This window comes from Setaria italica, chromosome IX (assembly GCF_000263155.2).
Source record: "Setaria italica strain Yugu1 chromosome IX, Setaria_italica_v2.0, whole genome shotgun sequence".
In the NCBI taxonomy this organism is placed as follows: Eukaryota; Viridiplantae; Streptophyta; class Magnoliopsida; order Poales; family Poaceae; genus Setaria; species Setaria italica.
The window spans coordinates 53,605,412-53,626,973 of record NC_028458.1 but is presented as its reverse complement, the minus strand read 5'-3'; the positions used below and the strand labels follow the sequence as shown (position 1 = coordinate 53,626,973).

The following is a 21,562-nucleotide window of genomic DNA, read 5'->3' as shown; positions in this document are numbered from 1 at the left end:
CGTGCGGTGGTGGCAGAGGAGCCTTGCGCGACTGGGCAGGCTGGATAGAGCACAGGGGGAGAAGATAAGCGGGGCGTGGGGTGGGCCAGCTCGGGCGTCGACCCGTCCTGTCGCGGCCGCAGATTGGCCGACCGCGAGCTTGCCGGTGAGGCTCGGCCACGCGGCGAGCGGCACTCTAGAGCACGCGTCGTGTGCGCCCTGGGCAAAGGTGCGTTGCGGGGCAGGTCGAGGGGGCTGGGTTTGAACGCGGCTAAGTTCAAAATTTTGAACTATACTTCAAAATTTCCCCTTCTAAGATTTGTAGTCCCCATATCAGAGTTTAAACTTTACAACGGGTTCTGGTTCAAATTCGAATGAGATTTGAAGTTGTGAAGCTCCAAAATTTTCTAGAGCACCCCATTTTCAGACTTAGGAAATTTCTGCGGTTTGGCTGATTTTCGGGGTTTTGGCTGATTTTGACCTAAGATTTGGAGGGCTTCGGATATTAATTTGGCCTAGTCTTAATTGAAGAAATTGTTGTATGAACTGAGAACTCGACCTTTTATAAAGGGCTTGGTTTAAGTTCTGTTCAATTTTTGAGAGAAAACTGCTTGCCAATATGCACACCTTGGACTGTTTTCAGAGAGCTAATTTTACAGGGTCGGGAGGTGTTGACCATTTTGGCCATCTTTGACGCGATTTTTGGATAGGCTTTGTGCAGATTTTAGCAAAACTCCATTAATTGAAGTTGTAAAGGATCTGTAGCAATTAATCTTCGATTAAGGGTTTGACTCAAGTTCATATACGAATTTGTGAGAAAAACGGCTGCCAACTTGAAGAAATCTCACTGTTTTCGACAGATTTTGAAGTAACTTTGATTTGCTACTGATTTTGATTCTTATTTTTGAACATCTTCCACTCCAAACTAGCAAAAGTACTAATAATAAAAGTTGTTAGAAATGAAAAGTTTTACAACTCCTAGTTTGACAAAATTTTACGTTCTTATATAAAATTTCATGTTTTTGAATTAACCCCAAATTTGAGCTTTTAAGGGCAAAATTGACTTTTCACCTGCTAGATTTAGTGCTAAATCCTCCTAATCAACCTTAACCAAGTTTAATTAGCTAGAGTTGTTACAAGCCGGCGACCGTGGTGGCGGTGATGTGGTGGTGGCGACGGGTACGGTGGTGGTGGGATTGTTTTTATTATTTTTTCAAAAAGTGTTTGCCGAGTGTCGGTTTAGCACTCGGCAAAGTGTTTGCCGAGTGCTGACAAAAAATACTCAGCAAAGACGGCTTTGATGAGTCTATCTTTGCCAAGTGGCGTTTGCACTCGACAAAGTTACTGTTTCCGGTAGTGAGTCTCCTCTAAAAATAGGTAATGTTCGACAATGTTCCACTGCGATGAATAATTCAGCAAAAATTTATATTAGTTTTTGTATTACTTCGTACCTTGTATTTTACAATTGGTTGATGAGTGGTCTAGACCCTATAAACTTGGGATTATTATGACTTTATCATTTTGTTGTTACTGGATGTGGGATACTCATGGACGCATTATGTATGGTATGGAGTATAGGCATGGTGTAATACTGTAGCATATTATTATACTTATATATATATATATATATGTTAGCACATATTAATTTTTTTTCGATTTTAGGATGTTGGATGTGCTACTTTTGTATTATTACTATTTTTTTAGGGCGTTGCTAGCGCCCGGACGTCCGGTCCGGGACGCTAGCATCGGACGCACGAGCAGTTGTCTGATTGGGTCCGACACCACTTCACGATCCGTCTTAAAAAAAAAGTCCAACCGAAACATTGTTCCATGTTGCATGAAACATCCCACTATCCATCGCCAGGTCGACAGCAAGCACCACCTTCCAATCTGCTGCTCACCCAAGCTAAATAGGGGCATTAAAATTGCAGAAATATGACACATATCCTTCTCAAATTAAACTAAATCGCAACATCCGAAAATTTCTTACACAAAACCATGAAACATATCGATTTGATAGGTGTAACAATATGGAATATGGTATGCAACATATAGATTCCGAAAAACAGATGAAACATTATGTAATGATTGTTGAAACAGTCGAGAAAAATAGATGTAACGATAAAAATTTAGAAAAGAAGCTTTATGCAAATTGCAAAAAGCTGAAATAAGTGGTTGAAACATTTCGAATCACCAAATGCCACATTTGAAATTAAAACAATTGTATAAGAGTTTTCTGCCCAAAAAAAGAAGTTATTTGTTCTCTCTCTCTCTCAGTATTAGTTCGATGGTTAGTATTTGTGACATGTTAGTTATCCTTGCCCCTTCATCTTGGTATATTTTTTGATCCAGTATGAGGTTCCGCATGATTTCACGGATTAGTCATAGTATATGTTTTATTTTATAGTAATGTCTAATAAGACGTAAACCAACCCTATATTTCTCGTGAAAGTTTCTAATATCATGCTTCTATTTATGTCAGTAATTTAGAAGAAAATATTCAGGTGCACCAAAGGGAAGAACAGATCAAGAACAGCAAACAGGCACCAAGCCACCGCACAGGACCACAGCTCAAAAGATTCAAGAAATCAGTAATAAAACCTGGTAACAATTGCAACAGACCAACAGTTACCGCATACATTCATTTAGAGAAAGCTAAACCATTCATCTCAAGGAGCATAGAGATGACAAAGGTTAACTGTTCGTAAAGGGGTCAACCGTTCAGTTTTGTTACCGAACAATGATTTCATGTTTGTTAAGGGTTTCATGATATGTTTGGGAAACAAAAGAGTTTACATACAGAAGAGTTTTAGTTAGAAATGTTAACTCAAATCTAATGAAGATAAACCATGATTAGATTCCATAAAGAAGAGCCTTACATGTTCTTTTGTTCTTTCTTTTTTTTTCTCGAACAAGGCAGGAGAGCTGCGTATCATTTCATTAAGGTAGAAAAAGAGTACACGAGTCCGGATAGACCCAGTCGAGTACAAGAGCATCACACACACCCACACACCAAAAGTTCTTTTGTTCTTTCAGTAATTTTCTTCTACCTTTAGCTTAATTTATTTTTTGTATTTGTGGTATTTATTTTTGAACATCCCTTTTTCTGAAATTGAACTGATAAGTCATGTTTCGTGTAACCAGTGCTAAGGCTGAATCTCACACTGCTGACCTCGATACTCCGAAGAAGCATTTCTCAATTACTGACCAGGATAATCATGCAAAGGTTGCTCAACAAATTGCACTTCCACAATCTGTTGAGTCTGAAACACCCCAGGTCGTTGTTCATTCAGAAACATCTAAGAAAGAAGATAACTACGAAAATTTACTCGCTGCCTCTGGAACTCCTGGACGTGTTGTGCAAGCATTCACATTGCTACATGAGAACCCTGAAGCTCAGGTTTGTCTCTCTGATCTTGTATAGCAAATGCCAAGACATATCCTCCTCCTTTGTGTTTGTTCCTTTCTCACGTTACCATCATCAGGCTTTACTTGTATTTATTCTTTTCATGAGGTTTATTTTGTCGTGGAGAGATCAAAAGAGACAGACTTATTTCTGCACGACCTTTAATTTGTTGCTTGCAGGATGTTGTTGCCTCACTTGCTTCTGATAAGAATGTTTGGGATGCTGTGATGAAGAACGAGAAGGTTTTGAAGTTCTATAAGACATATGAGTCGAGTAAGCATTGATATCAACATCATTCTTCAGTTTAGATTCATCAACTCTCTATAGCACAGCTTCTATTCTGAACTTTTGCCTTCCCATTTTACAGAGCTCAGCCAGTGCTCTAGTGCAGCTTCAAGCGTTTCTGGGGATGAGGCGGAGGATGGTGATGCAGCTAGCGTGCAAAGCACTGACCTCCGTCCAAGCACTGGCGAATCGGTCAAGGATTACTTGGAGAAAATTAGGGCACTGGTGTTCGAGATGGTGACCAATCTGTCAAACATGATGCAAGATCTCGTCGCAACCTCGGACGAGGGCCGCTGCAAGGGGAAGATCAAGACTCTGATCATGAGCACCAGCAAAGATTTTCCGAGCGCGCCATCAGTCTTTGTGCTCTTGGCCATTGCGTCCATCATGGTAGTTTTGCTTAAGCGTGCTTAGGTCAGTCAAATAGAATAGATAAAAGGAAACTTTCCATACATGTTAGAGTGGTTGTTTGGCACTTCAATTTTGTAACATTTTTTTTCAGCTTATGCGGGGCTTAATCTTCCTAGTTCAACAAGTGGTTGACTTATAGTGTACATCTGTTCGCAAGACAAGATTTTTTTTTCACCGAGTTGCTTCTACAGGGTATTTTGATTATCTGATATGTAATTATGTTGCATGATGTCTGCCAGTTAGACGGTACAACATTGCGGTATCGAGTTTTACTGAGTTGTGGGTTGGGCATCGCCAAGCTGCAGCTTCATGCAGAGCTCGCATTTCAGCGAAACATTCATCAAGGCGGAAAGCAGCCCCAATGTGCGGAGGAGGTAAACTGTGAAGTAGGCATCGAACATTAATCGTAGCCTCGTAGGATGGTATCCCCGTATAACGAGGATATACAAAAAAAAAAACTGCACAATTATAAGCTCAGCCGTCCTGCAGTACATAGACTGGTGCAAACCACATTAACTCCACAGATTACAACCAGTTCCATAATTCCCAGCTCTGCTTGACAGCTCGCCCTGCTTACAGCAGGAAAATCAGTTCAGCGGTTGGCATGACATTTCCATACTGTAATCAACACAGTAGTGACAATTTTGCACCAACCGCACTCTTGAATTGCATACCTTCTGACCACCCAAACCGAAGACAAACTTCTCCATATCCGATTAGTCGACCTGAAAAGGTCAAGCAGGGCAAATGATGCAGCTAGATACAACACAAATTTGTAGTCGTCAGCATAATTCTACTCCTACCTCCTGCAGCAGCAACAATCATCGTAGCAGGTTGAAACACCGTTTTTCAGCATTTTAGTATCAAGCAAGTTTGAAGAAAAACTTACGGAACACACACCGAAAAATGGGGCCTTGTGTAGACAGTTCTCTTTTACAACATCATAGACGTACATGTCAAAAATGCAACCAGAGTATGCACCAGCAGATTCTTCTGAGAGAAGCAAGAGGAAATACAAACACATAAACTCTACCAGCCAGAGAAATCTTTGAACTCTACACTAGATGCAGTCGCTTTTCTCTTCTTGCTAGAATCATCAGGTGCACCAGCATTTACAGTCACATCAACAGAGCCAGCAGTTCGAGCTTTTAGATACTTGCCAACTCCACCGCCAGTGCTTGTTGAACCAGCGACACCAGTTCCAGGGTTGCTATACCAAGATCCCACCTTATCCTGAATTAATGCAAACGGGTGTTAATAGAATTGGGGGAAATAAATGCAGAAAATATATGGATATAGCTAAAACAAAAAATAAGAGGCATCTTTACATAATCCTCATCCTGTTTCTTCTCTTCTTCCTCCTTTGCCTTTTCTTCTTCCTCATCTGGCTCCGTGTAAGGATTCACGAATATACTTATTCTTAGAATCTTTATTTCCTCCTGCAAATAGAAGCACAGGAATACCATGTTAAGGTTCTATAGATATATAAAAAAAAATACAGTATCGGAGGAAGTGTAACATTCAGAGCTAGAGAATAACGATTATGCTTCCCAAAGACAATCTGGAATATACAAGTATACAACATAATGCTTAAAAGACAGCATCTTGCAATTACACCAGAACTCATTAACTCAATGCTCGAAATAACCATCATACTACCAGAAATTTACTTGGACAATACTAACCAATGGCCGGTCGTCATCATCAACGGGAACCTTTTCCATAGCTGAAAGTGTGGTCAAACCACCCACCACCATGCCAAATACTGTGTGCTTGAAATTTAAATGTGGTGCAGACTTGTACAGGATAAAAAATTGGGATCCATTGGTATGAGGGCCTGAATTTGCCATGCTGACTACACCTCTTCCTGAATGTAGCAGCTTTGAGTTCACCTCATCCTTGAAGGGTTTACCCCATATGGACTCTCCTCCACTTCCTGTGCCAGTTGGATCACCTCCTTGAATCATGAAGTTTCTGTATAAAGGGAATGGCAAAAAAAAACCCCGACAAGATTTAGATATTACCATAAGATTTAAAGGAAGATTGCTACAAAAGATGAACACAATCAGAACATACTTGATACTCCGATGGAAGATAAGACCATTGTAGTAACCGTTTTCACAATGTGTGAGGAAATTTTCACACGTCCGAGGAGTTATATCACAATGAAGCTCCAAATTCAAATCACCATGGGTTGTATGCAGCTGAACATATCCTTTCTTTTTTGGATTCCTTTCAACTTTAACATACTCAAATTCATTTTTCGTAACAGGATCATAGGCAGTTGATGTGAAAGAGCGTGAAGCTGCTCCAGTAGTGTAACGACTTTTGACCTGAAATCATTAAATTATCACCATAAGATAACACCAATGGATAGGTAAAACAAGGCCAATGTAACACATGAAGATGAGATGACTGTATACCAATTTAGCATTTACAGGAGCCCGATCCCCAGCCATATGCATAGCAATTCTAGCAGCGGTTTTTTCAGCAGAAGCTGCTTTTGCTGCGGCTGCACTCCTGCCATGAACAGAAGCAGAAGCAGCATCAACAATACTGAAAGTTTGCTGAGGTTTAGGTTCTTTTCCTGATTTTGAGTCATCCTTCTCCTTTCTTGCTAAAATAGCAGCAAGAGCAGCAGCTCTTTCCTTTTGAGCTTTATGCCCTCCTCCACCCTGCAAGAAAGCTTCCTTTCCCTTTTCCGTCCCAAGTTCCTTAATCATTTGCTTAAGATCACCAGAAATATTTATGTTGTAGGTTGGATCATCTTTCATTCGCTGCAACTCTGCAAAGCAGTCAGACTATCAGAATATGCAAGTTAAATCAAAACTGAAACTGAAAAAAGAAAGGTAAACGAAAGAGGGAGCATAATCGAACCTTCATCCTCAAGTTTGAGACCCTTTTTAACATGGTCAAATTCCCCTAGGACCTTGCTATCAAGCACGTTTGGATTCTGCCAAAATTACAAAAGGTGAACATAGTTAGCCTAATTAGTTAAATGTTAATAAGAAACTGTGCAAGTTATAGGTACCTGAATTGTTATCAAGTCATTTCGAGTGAAGGGATCATCAGTTAGCAACTCTTTCCAATTCTTTGGCTTGATGTTAAGTTCTTGGATGGCCTGTGTTTGTGAAGCATGGACATGTAAGCTAAGAAAGTACCACACCATCAACCTAAACACTTGAAAAAGTTTGTCACCTCATAACAGAAGACATTTCCAGTAGTTTTTACAGCAACTATGTGAGTGAATTCTGTAAAAACTTTGTTCAGAACGGGACACTGGAACTCTCCTGCCATAAGTGAAAACTGATTTAATATATCAAATGGATGTAAAGTACATATATCTCAAGATAGAAGGAAGGCATAACTGTACTAGCAGTTCAATCCAGTACTAGCCTAGATATCTCATAGCCTAGAGTTAAATTACCGTCTGAGTTCTTGTGGAATGTGAGAGGAATCAAATCTTCCTCCTTAAGCGGGGCTCCGGTTACCGGATGTTTCCCGAACTTTTTAAGGTATGGGATTATGCTCCTACATAGACAAGCAAAAACTCAGAAAGCCTTACATTTTTATAAAAAATCTAAAGAGCTCATTGAACTGGATGCTTAGCCACTCACATCAAATCGAAGACGCTTCCATCAACAGTGCACACTGGATCCTCAAATGGAAGAAACGTGAGTCTACACCACCCAACAGAATTATGATCAGCCGAGAAAGAAGATAAATTAACATTTAGCTAGTAACAATCTTAATGACTTATTATCGATTTAAATCATCTACAATCCACACGCTTGTGTCCTCTAGAGCTGAACTTTTAGGACAGAATAGCTCAAAAGAATAACTGCTTAAACTAGCACTGTATCATCGAAGTGACTAATTTTAGCACGAAACAACCATACACTATGCAAAGAAATTAATTCCACAACCTAAAGATGAAACCCTACAAGCTCAAGCTCCCCCAGAACAAGAACCCGAACAGACACACGCCGGCAATCTTTCTTTCAACTAGTGAGGAACAGAAAGTAATGGAAAGGCAAGGTAGTTACGCGCAGCAGTAGAAGGGGAGGCGCTTGAACGGCGCGGCGACCTCCTTCTGCTTGGCGCCGCCCCATTCGGTCGCCCACTCCGTCCGCGTGATGAACATCCGGTCCTTGCTGTGCTGCTTCTTCCCCATCTTCGCACCCCGAACTGAGACCGCACACTACACTGCTGGTAACACCACTGCCGGGGATTTCGTCGGTGACGAGGTGAAGGCCGGCGGGCGGCTCGACGGCGGCGAGCGCGGGGTTGGATCGGCAGGTTGGGGGGAAGATGCGGCTAGTTCGTCAGCGGCTCGGCGCCGGGTTGGAATACGGCTCGAGCCGCCGCCGCGCTAGGTCGGTACGTAACAGTTTGGGCCAAGCCCAGACTACTAACAAAGCCCACGAGCGGCCCAAAGAGGATCCGGAAGTGGCACGCGGCCCAGCGCACGCGGCAGCCGAACGAGTCGAGTCGGCTCGAGCAGCAACAGAGAATGGGGGGCGGCGGCGGCGGCGGCGGCGGGAGCCCGGCGGCGAGCGGCAGCGGGAGCAGCAGCGAGGATGACGGGGACGCCGCGTGGAAGGCGGCCATTAACTCCATCGCTGCTGTGGGGTTCGGCGTCCCGTCGTCCAACGGCGTGGCGAAGGCGGTCTCTGGCGGCAGCGGCGAGGCGGACAGCGACGCGGAGCTGGAGCAGCCGCATGAGGGGAAGCCACAGGCTCCTAAACTTAAGCTGTACCAGATCAAGGTACTCTGTTTGCTCCTTTTCCTTCCTTTATCGTGAGTCAGAGGCATCGTGTACGAATTTTGGTGACCGGGGGCCTGATTGATTCGTGAATCCAGCGTTCCCTTTGTTGAGCTTGTTCCGTGGAGGAATTGATGCTACCATCTTCTAGACTGGAGTAAATTCTGTGCTAACACGAACACATTTTCTCCGTTTGTGCGATCGATTGAGGTGATGAATGTTACTAGGGGCAAGAGCACATCAGCGCAACTGTAGAAGTCATGAGCTTGAAAAAACTACCACCCCGCATGACTTGTTTACATGGTTGTAGCACCGCATTTTCTGTTCCTGAATGTAGCACCAAGGCAAATGTGATTCCTTCTTGTATGAACTGGATTCATGTCAAATGGAGTGCTATATTGCCGTTCCAAGTTGTGGTATTGGCGGTTTTGATGGCATGGAGTGTGTTCTAAAGACATGCATTGCAGACTGAACATTTTTACCAGTACGGGTAAAATCCCTCCTGTTTCACTCCAAAAAAAAAGACTGAACATTTTTTTTTCTTTAAGAGATAACAGAAAACAAATTTGAGATAGAGGAATCTTGGGGCCGAATTCTATGTAAGGTGAAATTGTGTAGTTTATTGCCTTCAGGAACGACGATGGTAGGTCTGTTTATCTTATCATCAATTGAATGGTTATTGGACCTGTTGACAGCTAAATTCGTACTTGATGCATGCTCTTGGTGGTGAAACATGTGAATTCCATCCACTATGTGATATACATATTCATCCTTCGCTTGAACAATTCTTCTCCTTATGTAGCGATCTCATGATCCAACCTGGCAAGCCTAATGTGCAACAAGACAAACTGTTGCGCGATGTTTGTTATGGAGCTGTAACCTATAGCACAACCATTTCCGTTCAATGAGTTTACCAGCTTCTTCACGCCTAGCTTTATAGTCGTGTCCTTCATCCACCTGTGCTTCTATCCGCATAGTTTCCTTCTTTCAAGTCAAGCAATGATGCTATATTTCTATTTTACATTTTAATCTTACAGCCTTCAGACTGTACATTTCAGGTAAGAAATATGTTGGATGATATTTTAGAGAAAAATCTTGAAATAGTCAAAGCTCCTTGCTTGAACTTAACTGACCCTACGGAAACAGAAGGAGGAATAAAGTTATTTAAAAAAGCACCACCAGGTATTAAAATGGATTCTACAGGTAAGTGACAAATTATATCAATCTGAAAGCGAAAATTTCATCATTGTGGCCTGTGTCAAAAGTCAAAACATACTCAAATGTAGCATATATTTCTAGATAAATTGCATGTGCAACTCAAGAGGCCAAGAATTGTGCCTGGGGAAGAGATTGATGAGAAATCAAAGAAGGTTGGATACTAATTATTTCTTTAATGTGGACTATGCTTGTTGTTTTTAGTCATTTATACTAGTCTTACTTCGATCTTGGTTTCAGTTCAGGCATATGCTCCGGTCTGTTGTTGTTGATGGCAGTGACATTCTTGTTTCCGCAAAGAATGCATCCCAGAGATCTTTGGCTAGATTAGAAGCGAGAGAAACTGCAGCGAAGGCAAAAGCGAAGAGGGAGGAAGAAAGGGTGCAGGAGCTGAAGAAGGTTAGAGGAGAGAAATGGCTTCCTTCCATTGCTAGACAAATGAAGGTCAGTTTTGATATCAACATGTGCTGTAATTCATTGTTCCATTTCAAGTATTTATTGTGATCGATTTGCAAATTGTATCGTTGTTCCATTTTTTTCCCCGCGCAGGAAGAAAAAGATTGGGAGCAGCGAAGGCAATGAACCGCAGATCGATGGAGCTGCATACGCTGATCTCTAAGTCCAGATATCCTAGTGCCCTTTCCTGAGTGACCAAAAGTACTGTGCCCAATTTCTAACATCTGGCCATGGTGATAGGATCAAGATAGATTGCCCTATTGAAGATCTTTTGTTCTAATTGAGAATGCAGATTTGGATACCAGTGCTCCTTTTTCATGCAAGTTCTGTAGTAAAATTTGCGGTTGACATTCCAGAATGTGATATGGTAGCAATCTGCCCTAGAAAATACATTTAATTTCTCTTTTCTTTACGCGGAAGACAAACTTGCGAATGAACGGCAACTTTTTTTGAGCTGAGTAGTACCTTTTTTTTCGACTCGATGAATGGCAGTAGTTTTGTTGCGACAATGCGAGTATGTGACAATCAGGCTCTGTCCCCTCTCTTTCGATCTTTTCTTCCCGGACACTGTTTCGGTCGGTGGGCCGAAGATAAGCGTAGCTGGGCCTCTATAAAGCCCACGAAGGCCTCATCTCCAATTGGGCGGCCAGTCCCCCTTCTTCCTTCCTCTTCCCTCCGCCTGCCGCGCCGTCACACAACGCCACCTCCCTCCTCCCGTCCCCATGGACGACACCCCACCTTCCACCCCCGCTTCCGCCTCCGCCTCCTCCTCGCCGGCGGCCGCATCCGGCCGCGGCCGCGGCACCGGCTCAGACTCCGCCCTTGTCTCGGCCGTGGCGGAAGCTCTCGTCTCCGGCTCCCGCCTGCCCTCGCCGCCGCCCATGGACGCTCTCCTGGGCCCGTACCTGCCTCGTCTCACCGCCTCGCACCACCCGCGCGTGCTCGCCCTTGTCGCTGCAAACCCGTCGCTTGCCTCGCCGCACGTTCTCATCGCCTACCGCCGCTTCGTCTCACCTCCGTCCTGCCTTGCCTCCCTCCTTCCACTCCTCCCCGTGCTCCCCTACCGCAACCTCCTCCCGCTCCTCCTCGACTTCGTTCCGCACGACCCGCTGAGCCGCCTCCACCGCCACCTCCTCACGAGTCGCCCCACGAGCGCGCTCGCCGACGCCGCGCTGTCCGCGTACGCCCGTCTCGGCCGCCCCCAACTCGCCGCGCAGCTCCTCCACTCCTTTCGCCGCCGCGGACGCATTTGTCCCTCCCTCCAGGCCGCTAACGCCGTCCTCTCCGCCCTCTCTCGCTGCCCCACCACCTCGCCGCAGGCCTCTCTGGACGCCTTCCGCTCCCTCATCGGGTTGCGGCTCCACCCCAACCATTACACCTTCAACCTCCTGGTCCACACCCACTGCTCCAAGGGCACCCTCGCCGACGCCCTCTCCACGCTCTCCACAATGCAGGGGTTTGGACTTTCCCCAGACGCTGTCACCTACAACACGCTCCTCAACGCGCATTGCCGCAAGGGCATGCTCGGTGAGGCGCGGGCGCTGCTGGCCAGGATGAAGAAGGAGGGGATCACGCCCACCAGGCCCACGTATAATACCCTCGTCTCGGCATATGCGAGGTTTGGGTGGATCAAGCAGGCGACCAAGGTCGTGGAGGCCATGACAGCGTTCGGGTTGGAGCCTGACCTGTGGACGTACAATGTGCTCGCTGCAGGGCTCTGCCAGGCAGGGAAGGTGGATGAGGCATTTAGGTTGAAGGATAAGATTGAGCGGCTCGGCATAGTATCGCCTGATGTAGTCACCTACAATACGCTTGTTGATGCATGTTTCAAGTGGAAGCGCTCTTCTGATGCACTGATTCTGCTCGAGGAAATGCACTACAAAGGGGTGAAGGCAAGTTTGGTCACACATAACATTGTGGTGAAGGGGCTCTGCAGGGAGGGACATTTGGAACAGGCATTAGTGCGCTTGAATATGATGGCAAAGGAGGGCTTGGCACCGGATGTGGTTACATACAATACATTGATTGATGCATACTGCAAAGCCGGCAATGTTGCCAAAGCATATTTATTGATGGATGAGATGGTGGGAAAGGGACTCAAAATGGACACTTTCACCCTGAACACTTTACTATATAACCTATGCAAAGAGAAGCGCTATGAAGAAGCTGAGGAGCTATTGCGTTCACCGCCGCAGAGGGGTTTTGTACCTGATGAAGTTAGCTATGGTACAATGATGGCAGCCTACTTCAAGGAGTATAATCCAGAGCCTGCTCTGCGTCTGTGGGATGAAATGGTTGCAAGGAAGTTAACACCTAGTATTTCTACTTACAACACATTAATCAAAGGGCTTTCCAGAATGGGGAAGTTGAAAGAGGCAATTGATAAATTGAATGAAGTGGTGGAGAAGGGGTTAGTGCCAGATGAAACCACCTACAATATAATTATTCATGCCTATTGTAAGGAAGGAGACTTGGAGAACGCTTTCCAATTCCACAACAAGATGGTGGAAAATTCTTTTAAGCCAGATGTTGTTACCTGCAACACTTTGATGAATGGGCTTTGTCAATATGGCAAGCTTGACAAAGCGTTGAAGCTTTTCAAGTCATGGGTAGAGAAAGGGAAGAAGGTTGATGTCATCACCTATAACACTTTAATTCAAGCTTTGTGCAAAGATGGCAATGTCGATATGGCTTTGCATTTCTTTGCTGACATGGAGATCAGAGGTTTGCAGCCTGATGCATTTGCTTACAATGTTGTGTTATCTGCACTATCTGAGGCAGGCCGATCAGAGGAAGCACAGAATATGCTGAATAAGCTAACTGAGAGCGGAAAATTATCTAAAAGTTTTTCTTATCCTCTAATGGGATCTTCTGTGGAGGAAGTGGAGACAGGAAAGGACCCAGAGGTCAAACCTAAGACAGAAACTGGTGATCAGGAGAACTATAGGAAACGTGTAAATGAGCTCTGCATTGGTGGGCAACTGAAAGAAGCTAAGGCTGCTTTGGATGAGATGATGCAGAAGGGCTTGTCTGTTGACAGTTCAACTTATATCACTTTGATGGAAGGCCTTATCAAAAGACAAAAGAGGCAAACACATGCAGCTGGATAGTACATGCTGCTTTGGGATGTGACATTGTCCATGCTTCTGTAACTTCCTCAAATGATCAGGTACTGACTAGGTATACTATCTGGTCCTTGGAATATGTAGTAAATGTCAGAATAACAGTAGCAACAATTCGAATATTGGACTTTTGGGTTCCTGGTAAAATACGAGTGCTCTGGAACACAAAATAGATAGGAACATAGAGCAAAAGCATTTACTATGTACAAGCTCCAGATCATAATCCATTATGTTATTCTCTGAAAAGTAAAGAACCTCACTAGATTATCTGCAGACAAACTTAGAAACAAGATTTGAGCAATATGCTTTATCAGCCTTGGGCAAGATTCTGAAAGCTGTTGCCGAAGATTGTAAACTGGAAATTCTAGCTCTGGTTTTCAGAACTCTGCCTGGTTTGTCCTCACACCCTTGTTGACTACCAGCAAATGCAATCAAATATGGTTGAAGTATGTGTATTTTGACTTCAACATCGTGTTCCGAGATTTTGAATTAGAATAATTGAAAAGAGGGGCAACAAACCACCGAGTAAATACAGTTGCTGACTAAGAAAAAGAAAAAGGTCTTGACCTGGTTTTTAAATCCCAATCAGACCTTTACTCGGGATACTTCTTTGTTGGAACAGTTCTTACTGTTGGTTGATGTATATGTGTAGCACACACATAAGGCCATGTAGCCAGCTAGGATATCTGGCTCCAGCATTCTATATTAAATTGTTATATATATGTACGCATGTATCTCCTAATCAATCAGTATTCTATCTACACTTACTGTCTTATTATGACATGGTACATAACATAACTCATATTAAATTGTTGGTCCTTCTTTAATTTCAAGAATTCTTCTCCTTTTCCTGATGAACCAGTCAAGATTGAGTTAGCATTAATACACTTTGCTGTATATCTTTGCCAGAATTTAGTATGTTCATCAAAACATATACTTTAACCACTTTCTTTGCTTTTTAGTAACATTCAGGATTATTTAAAATCAGTTTGAAGGGCAGTATGTTGTCTTTACCAGTTTTCCTTTGTGCTACTAGCTAGAGGTGATGCCAGCCATTCTAGCAAGAGAAAAGGAAGATCATTCTAAACAGGTCCTGGTAATGCAAATAGAGCATCAAATATGGATGAGAAACCATTGTGATTTGAGACCAACTGGATATGTTGTTTGCTGTTGCTATTCCTATTCTTGTACTTCCATTTAACTTCACTTTCTCAGCTCTTTTATGAAAAATTGCTTACTGGTTGTACCAGTAGTTACTATCAGTTCTTTCTTATTTTTGTTTGAGATGGAGACAAGCAGTTCTTTTTACCAAAGATATTAACTGCACTGCAGTTTCCGCCTTTTCCTACTTTTGTGAGAACATAGACACCGTTGCTGCACGTTTCTCCCTGATATTGCTTGTGGATTCAACACATAGATAACTATTTTGTTTATCTGAACATAATGTCTCTTTCATTCACTCATTTTTAGGGGGGAAAATCAATATGTTGCCCTTTGCATTCATTTTTTATTGCACATATGTATTGCCCTTTCTGAATTTTAATTAATATCACTCTCCACTTATCTTAATGCATAGCACTATACAACTAAAAGCTTCACGAGTTCCTAATTTATATGCATAATACTAAAAAGAAAAGAAGATATTTAGCTCATAATGGGTCTTTGTTTTTCCTTTGCAGCTGGCAATTCAATTAAAATGTGGAGACTGTTTTTTGCAGAAGATTGGTGGCAAGCAGACTACTGTCTTAGTCCTGCTTCCGTTGTTACAGGATGTAGTCATTTGGCCATGCAATACCCATTTGGTTAGCACAAATTTTGATACCCCTCGGCCATAGCCCTTTCATGTAACACTGCTTTCTGTAATTCTGCTTTAGGTGCACATAGGTTGCTGCTTATTTGGCTCTTTATGCTTAGGGAGTGAGTTGAAATTTAACAATCTTCTGCTGTCGCCTGCAATAACAATATGTACAGAATCATTCTAATCTTCTGTTGTTTCTCCACCTGCCAAATTTCAGTCTGCAACCAGCCGTTCTGATGTTGCATCTTGTTACTACTTCGTATAGAAGTATCTTGTTGGCTGTTGCAAGCATCAGAAGTAGAACCTGTTTAAAATACCCTGCAAATGGAACAACTAGTACCTGCACCACTAATAAACAAGCCTGGCCTAACTGTGCAAGTGTCCCCATACAGTACAAACGCGAGTGCATAATAAAATCAGCATGCATTCTAAGTTTCTAACCTGTCATGCTCATGCCTGAATATGGATGAATAGTCTGTTTGGTAGAAAGATGACTTTAACATTTTCATTCCTCATGGGGAAGAACTGAAGAAGGGAGCCAAGCATAGGACACTGCCGTCTCCATCGCTGCGCCGGCCCGGCCTGTTGCTCCTGCTCGATCATGCAAGGGAAAGGTTCCTGCTGTAAGCTCCCGCTCGTCCCCTACTCCCCTGTACGTTCCGTTGGTTGCGCCCTGCTGGCCGCTTCCCGGCTAAGGTACCTCTGATTATTTCAATTCTGTCAACCAATGAACCGAAGGTGTCATGGTGAGATGGAGATGGCCAAGTATACGAGTATAAATTGTTCAGAGAAGCCATGGTTGCAATGCCAGTTCGAACTTGGTGGAAGCTATATTCTGTGTACGCCATCTCCAAGCACCTTGAGGTAGGTGTGGCCATCTTTGTTAATCTTACGGTAAAAGGTCATGCTCTTTATGTTGCATACCGGTGTTGTTTAACTTCAAGGCTTAACAGTACTTATGTGTGGTGCTTAGTAGCACTTTAGGTTTTGTGCTCCGTTGCTCACCGTTGACTGTTACTCTATTAGTGAGGAAAGGTTGTACATTTTAAGTCGGTATGAAGCGTCCTCCGTGCTATACTACCTCTGGTTTTTTTTTTTTGACATCTTCTGATAACTTTCTTCCTTCAAATTAATTTGAAATGAACACACACAAACAAAAGCGAGAACAATTTCGGCAATCAGCATATACACCAAGTAGAGTTTCTTTCATTTTCAACGAAACATCCAAGACAGGTATATTTGTTCACCCAAGTAAGGAAGTGCCAACGGAAGAGGAATTTACCTTTTTTCACTTATTTGCCGTCGAAGTTACCTGTAAACCACGGATAGCTGCAGCAGCAGGACCTTCACTTCCTAGTTGCACTAAACAATCTTTACATTCCTCTTGTCCGTTTGCGTCCCAAAGATTTTGATGCCATCTATGGTCACGAGATGTAAATTAGGGGCGTACACGTACCCCCTGACATGACGGAAAAGGTAATCGCATAAGTTAAAAACCGCAGCACCTGAGCGTGACCTGAGCGTTCACATGAGGCGCTGTGTGGAATGTTCTTTGGCAAATAGCGTTGGGCGATCGCCCGTGGACAGGTAAAGGAAAAACTTGTGGGGTTCCTCTTCGACTTTGGTATATACGGCCATGAATGTTGTAGGAGCCAAGGATCTGCTCGCATCTCTGGTGCCACCACATGTACATTTTTTTTTCCTTCCTGATTTAACTTCACAACTACTCTTTCTCTGACGAAACAACATCACATGAACTCCTTGGCCCCTTGGAGCTGCCAGTTGCCAAAGCCGGCTCTGGTTCACATGCATCCAGCAATGGACGTAGCACAAACTGATTCTGCTAATTTTGTAAATTTTGGCGTTGGTTTTCATATACAGAGCACGAAAAAAAAAACCCTGTGTTTCAGTATTCGAAATCGGTTAGAATCAGTGGAACTGAATTTGAGTTTTGGTGCACCAAAGACCCCACAAGAAGTTCACTCAGCTAAGAATGCGTGTCAGTTGCGGTGAACTAGTACGCAGATGAAGACCGTGCGTGCCGGCCGGGGCACACAGTGTACTACTACATGGGAGGGATGGGATACCAAACACCCTAGCAAACGCACTGCCAAGTCACACTTGGTAGTAGAATAAGGAAAAAGGGCGGGCGGCGGCGGCAAGTGTGTGTGGCGATGAAGTCAAAGCCCTAGCGAGCACTCCTTGGGCGGGAGCTCTCCCGTGGGGGCGTAGGTGACCACAGCGAGCAAGCAAATGCAACGGATATCCCACGCCCGGGTGTTCGCCGCCGCCGGCGCCTATAAATGGGAGCCCACGCAAAGATCGATCCTCCCCGTGGTCCCCCGAATGTTTTTAGTCCTTCGCCAACAACAACAACCTCGGACTAGATCGATCGCCTTCTTCTTCCTCCTGGCTCCACTGCCCACTTTTTGGTTTCTGCGGCAGGGTAATGCATGCGCCATTGCCATTGCCAGAGCTCTGCTTCGTTCTCCGTGGAATCATCTTTGTCGTTGCCAATGCATGTTTAGGCTCATGTTTAGTTGTGTTGTTGTCCATGATGTTCACTGCAGGTACAGTGCGTGCTGACTGCTGAGAGAGAGGATGACGAAGGTTGCCGGCGGCCTGATGATGGCGAAGCTGGCGTTCTGGCTCGGATGGATTGCTCTCCTGCAAGGTATTACAGACAGGAGCAACTGATTGCCCGCTCGCATTCCAATTCCTTGAGAAGTTAACTGCTCCGACCTGACATCGCTAGCGATTGTCTGAATTATGCAGGCTGCATGGTGAAAGCTCTTCCCTACGATTACTCCGCAAGCATCGAGGCAAGTCCCTGCTCCTTCCATGCTCTGTTGCTTCCGCTTGCCCAACCCACCTCTCCTTCGCGGCTGGTACAGCAGCTAGCAGAAGCTTCACCGGCCGGCATTCCGGCTTTAGTTTAGCAACCCACCTCTCCTTCGCACGCAATTCGTTCCCGTTGTGAGCTAGCTAGTTCTGTTAATTTGCTCGTACGTACCTTAATATGCTTTTCAGTAGCATGCACGACAGCGGCCGCCGCAGCCGAGTGTATGTGTTTACGTGTCATGTAAGCCACTCCAAGCTTGCACACGTCATCTAGTAGTATTTTAAACTCGACTCCGAAAACTTAATTTGGTCCACGTGGCATACGGCACAAGTAAGCTAAACCTTTGGTCACTGGCAATCGATTGTCTGCCTGATGATGTCAGGTACACGCATGCAGTTTCTACAGCAAAAGCAAGGCATCTGCTTATTGTTGCCAAGATCAAGGATCATCGTACTAGTTGCATCTGTAGAACTGGATTATTAGTTGAATAATAAACGTGAAATTTTAATGGGAATTTTGCACCCGTGCAGTGCTTGCCGGAGCCGCTGGAGCCCCAGTACGGCGGTGGCATCCTCCGGAACGCCGACTTCAACGCCGGCCTCCGGGGCTGGTCACCGTTCGGGTACAGCAGCATCGCGGAGAGCAAGTCGGCGGCGGGCAACGGGTTCGCCGTGGCGCTCAACCGGACGCGGCCGTACCAGAGCGTCAGCCAGAAGGTGTACCTGCAGGGCGACACGCACTACACCCTCTCCGGTACCATCCATCGATCTGACGATCTCTCATTCTCTTCACGCGTCGTTTGAGATCTCGGGACTGAGATAACTGAGCTCCGTTGCCGGATTACAGCATGGTTGCAGGTCGGCGACGGGAGCGCCGACGTCCGGGCGGTCGTCAAGACCGTCGGCGACTTTGTCCACGCCGGCGGCGTCGTCGCCAAGGCCGGGTGCTGGTCCATGCTCAAGGGCGGCCTCACCGCCGCGTCTTCGGGCCCAGCCGAGCTCTACTTCGAGAGCAACGCGACGGTGGACCTCTGGGTGGACAGCGTCTCGCTGAATCCCTTCTCCAAGGTCGAGTGGGAGGCGCACCGCGCCGAGTCCGTCGTGTCGGCGCGCAAGAAGACGGTGAGGCTCCAGGCGACGGACTCCGCCGGGAAGCCGCTGGCGGGCGCGGCGGTGTCACTCGACGCCGTCCGGACAAGCTTCCCGCTGGGTGCCGCCATGAGCAGTCACATCCTGACCAACTCCGCGTACCAGGCGTGGTTCGCGTCCCGGTTCGCGGTGGCCACCTTCGAGAACGAGATGAAGTGGTACAGCACGGAGCCGGCGCCGGGGCGCGAGGACTACACCGTGCCCGACGCGATGATGGCGTTCGCCAAGTCCAACGGCATCGCCGTGCGCGGGCACAACGTGTTCTGGGACCAGCCCAGCCAGCAGCCCAAGTGGGTGCAGTCGCTGCCGTACCCGCAGCTACTGGCGGCAGCGTCGCGCCGGATCCGCTCCGTCGTGTCGCGCTACGCCGGGCAGGTCATCGGCTGGGACGTGGTCAACGAGAACCTCCACTTCAGCTTCTACGAGGGCCGGTTCGGGTGGGACGCGTCCACGGCGTTCTACGCCGCCGCGCGCCTGCTCGACACCGGCAACGCGCTCATGTTCATGAACGAGTTCAACACGCTGGAGCAGCCGGGCGACATGGCCGCGTTGCCGGACAGGTACCTGCAGAGGCTGCGCCAGATCGTCGCCGCCTACCCGGAGAACGGCGCCGGCATGGCCATCGGCCTCGAGGGCCACTTCACCAACCCAAACATCCCCTACATGCGCGCCGCGCTCGACACCCTCGCCCAGGCCGGCATCCCCATCTGGCTCACCGAGGTCGACGTCGCCGGCAGCCCGGCGCAGGCGCAGCACCTGGAGGAGGTGCTCAGGGAGGCGTACGCGCACCCGGCGGTGCAGGGCATCGTGCTCTGGTCGGCGTGGCGGCCGGAGGGCTGCTACGTCATGTGCCTCACCGACAACAACTTCAAGAACCTGCCGCAGGGAGACGTCGTGGACAGGCTCATCGCCGAGTGGCGGGCGGCGCCGCGGGCCGGCGCCACGGACGAGCAGGGATTCTTCGAGGCCGACCTCGTGCACGGCGAGTACAAGGTCACCGTCAGCCACCCGGCGCTCAACAACTCCGTCTCCCGGAGCGTCAAGGTCGAGCTGGGCTCAGGGAGTGAGAACTACTTCGTTGACATCCAGGTCTAGCACAGCTGATTCTTCAGTTGCTAGGTGGTGTGATGCAACATTATTTCAGTCAGGGCTCTAGATTACCACTTGAATTACCTGCTGTTGTGTCAGAATTGTGAAAGCTTAGAAGATTAGCCATTCATGTATCAGTTTTCACCTTGAGAAAAAAAATACAATGGAAGGCAAAGGAGAAGGCCATTTTTATCCTGCTCTCCGAAGATTCCAAAGAGATTTATTCCATGCTTCAGCTCATCATCCCTTTTGGCTTGGGGAAAGCTATATCATACCCGAGCATTTTCCATCTCCCCTACACTCGAATTTTTGTCTCTCCCAGCTTTTCCCTTCTTCAAATCCGGCGAGCTCCGGTGAGCCTTTTAGGGTTTGGGGGTTTGGGGATTACCTGTCTCCGGCAGGCCTAGAGGAAGCTTCAGGGCGGCAGGGTAGCGGGCGGGGCTGGTGGTAGAGACGGGGGCGAGGTGGGCGGCGGCGGCGCCGCCCGCCGGGGTGGCGGTGGACCCCCGTTGGGCTGTGGAGGGGCGGGGGCGAGCGGCGGTGGCGAGTTGGTGTGGAGGCGGTCGAGACGGCGGCGGCGGATCCGGCGGCTGGAGCCGCCGGAGATGGGCAGGGCAGCGGCGGCGGCAGGGATTTCTTGAAACGAACGCCGCCGGAGATGAGCTCGACGACGGGAGCGAACTGTGAAGGTAGAAGGAGGATAAGGCGGTGGAGGGAGGGTGGGCCACGCCGGCGCCGTCCCCGGCGCGCGCTGAGGAGGAGGTCGGAGGGGTCGGGCGGAGGGAAAAAAATTCTGTGCAGGAGTCCTGCAAACCTCGCACGGTGCAGGACTGCGCCCGATGGCCGACGCGTGGGAGCCCTTCTGCATCGAACGCTGGTGAAGAGGACACCCTTCCGCGGGTCCGTGTAGGCCCACACGCATGCTCAGGATTAGAGCCGCGTGACTCGCAAAGCTGATCGCTTGGTGGAGCGCCTCTCGGCTCGGCCTCTCCAACGAACGGACCTTTCTTTTCTGTTGCTAGGTCTACAAGCCTCCGCCGTCTTTC

At 46.7% G+C, this 21,562-nt stretch overlaps 5 protein-coding genes across 6 annotated transcripts; 4 read left to right on the top strand and 1 right to left on the bottom strand.

The window, feature by feature from the left end:
* Positions 1 to 3,106: 3,106 nt before the first annotated feature.
* Positions 3,107 to 4,084, top strand: LOC101758268. The gene is made up of 3 exons (XM_012849162.1): positions 3,107 to 3,379; positions 3,565 to 3,658; positions 3,753 to 4,084. Exons 1-3 carry the CDS (start codon positions 3,107 to 3,109, stop codon positions 4,082 to 4,084), a joined length of 699 nt encoding a protein of 232 aa, XP_012704616.1.
* An 804-nt stretch (positions 4,085 to 4,888) lies between these two features.
* On the bottom strand, positions 4,889 to 8,417 carry LOC101781744 (peptidyl-prolyl cis-trans isomerase CYP65). Its single transcript, XM_022823336.1, has 11 exons — positions 8,128 to 8,417; positions 7,699 to 7,761; positions 7,509 to 7,612; positions 7,280 to 7,371; positions 7,113 to 7,202; positions 6,959 to 7,034; positions 6,505 to 6,866; positions 6,158 to 6,414; positions 5,767 to 6,055; positions 5,410 to 5,520; positions 4,889 to 5,314 (listed from the first exon to the last, which is right to left on the bottom strand). The coding sequence occupies exons 1-11, from the start codon at positions 8,253 to 8,255 to the stop codon at positions 5,111 to 5,113; spliced, it is 1,776 nt and encodes a 591-aa protein (XP_022679071.1). The 5' UTR covers positions 8,256 to 8,417; the 3' UTR covers positions 4,889 to 5,110.
* Positions 8,418 to 8,556: 139 nt separating this feature from the next.
* On the top strand, positions 8,557 to 10,978 carry LOC101781344. The gene is made up of 5 exons (XM_004985250.2): positions 8,557 to 8,849; positions 9,905 to 10,049; positions 10,146 to 10,216; positions 10,302 to 10,505; positions 10,611 to 10,978. Exons 1-5 carry the CDS (start codon positions 8,595 to 8,597, stop codon positions 10,641 to 10,643), a joined length of 708 nt encoding a protein of 235 aa, XP_004985307.1. The 5' UTR covers positions 8,557 to 8,594; the 3' UTR covers positions 10,644 to 10,978.
* Positions 10,979 to 11,175: 197 nt separating this feature from the next.
* Positions 11,176 to 15,674, top strand: LOC101780938 (pentatricopeptide repeat-containing protein At2g16880). 2 transcript variants are annotated; one of them, XM_004985249.3, is made up of 2 exons: positions 11,176 to 13,686; positions 15,319 to 15,674. In XM_004985249.3, exon 1 carries the CDS (start codon positions 11,240 to 11,242, stop codon positions 13,625 to 13,627), a length of 2,388 nt encoding a protein of 795 aa, XP_004985306.1. In that variant the 5' UTR covers positions 11,176 to 11,239; the 3' UTR covers positions 13,628 to 13,686; positions 15,319 to 15,674. The 2 variants fall into 2 exon arrangements, with proteins under 2 accessions (XP_004985306.1, XP_022685357.1); XM_022829622.1 differs by having other exon boundaries at positions 11,176 to 13,697.
* Positions 15,675 to 17,773: 2,099 nt separating this feature from the next.
* On the top strand, positions 17,774 to 20,774 carry LOC101780535 (anti-sigma-I factor RsgI6). Its single transcript, XM_022822906.1, has 5 exons — positions 17,774 to 17,883; positions 18,008 to 18,111; positions 18,213 to 18,259; positions 18,810 to 19,032; positions 19,126 to 20,774. Exons 2-5 carry the CDS (start codon positions 18,039 to 18,041, stop codon positions 20,520 to 20,522), a joined length of 1,740 nt encoding a protein of 579 aa, XP_022678641.1. The 5' UTR covers positions 17,774 to 17,883; positions 18,008 to 18,038; the 3' UTR covers positions 20,523 to 20,774.
* Positions 20,775 to 21,562: the final 788 nt, after the last annotated feature.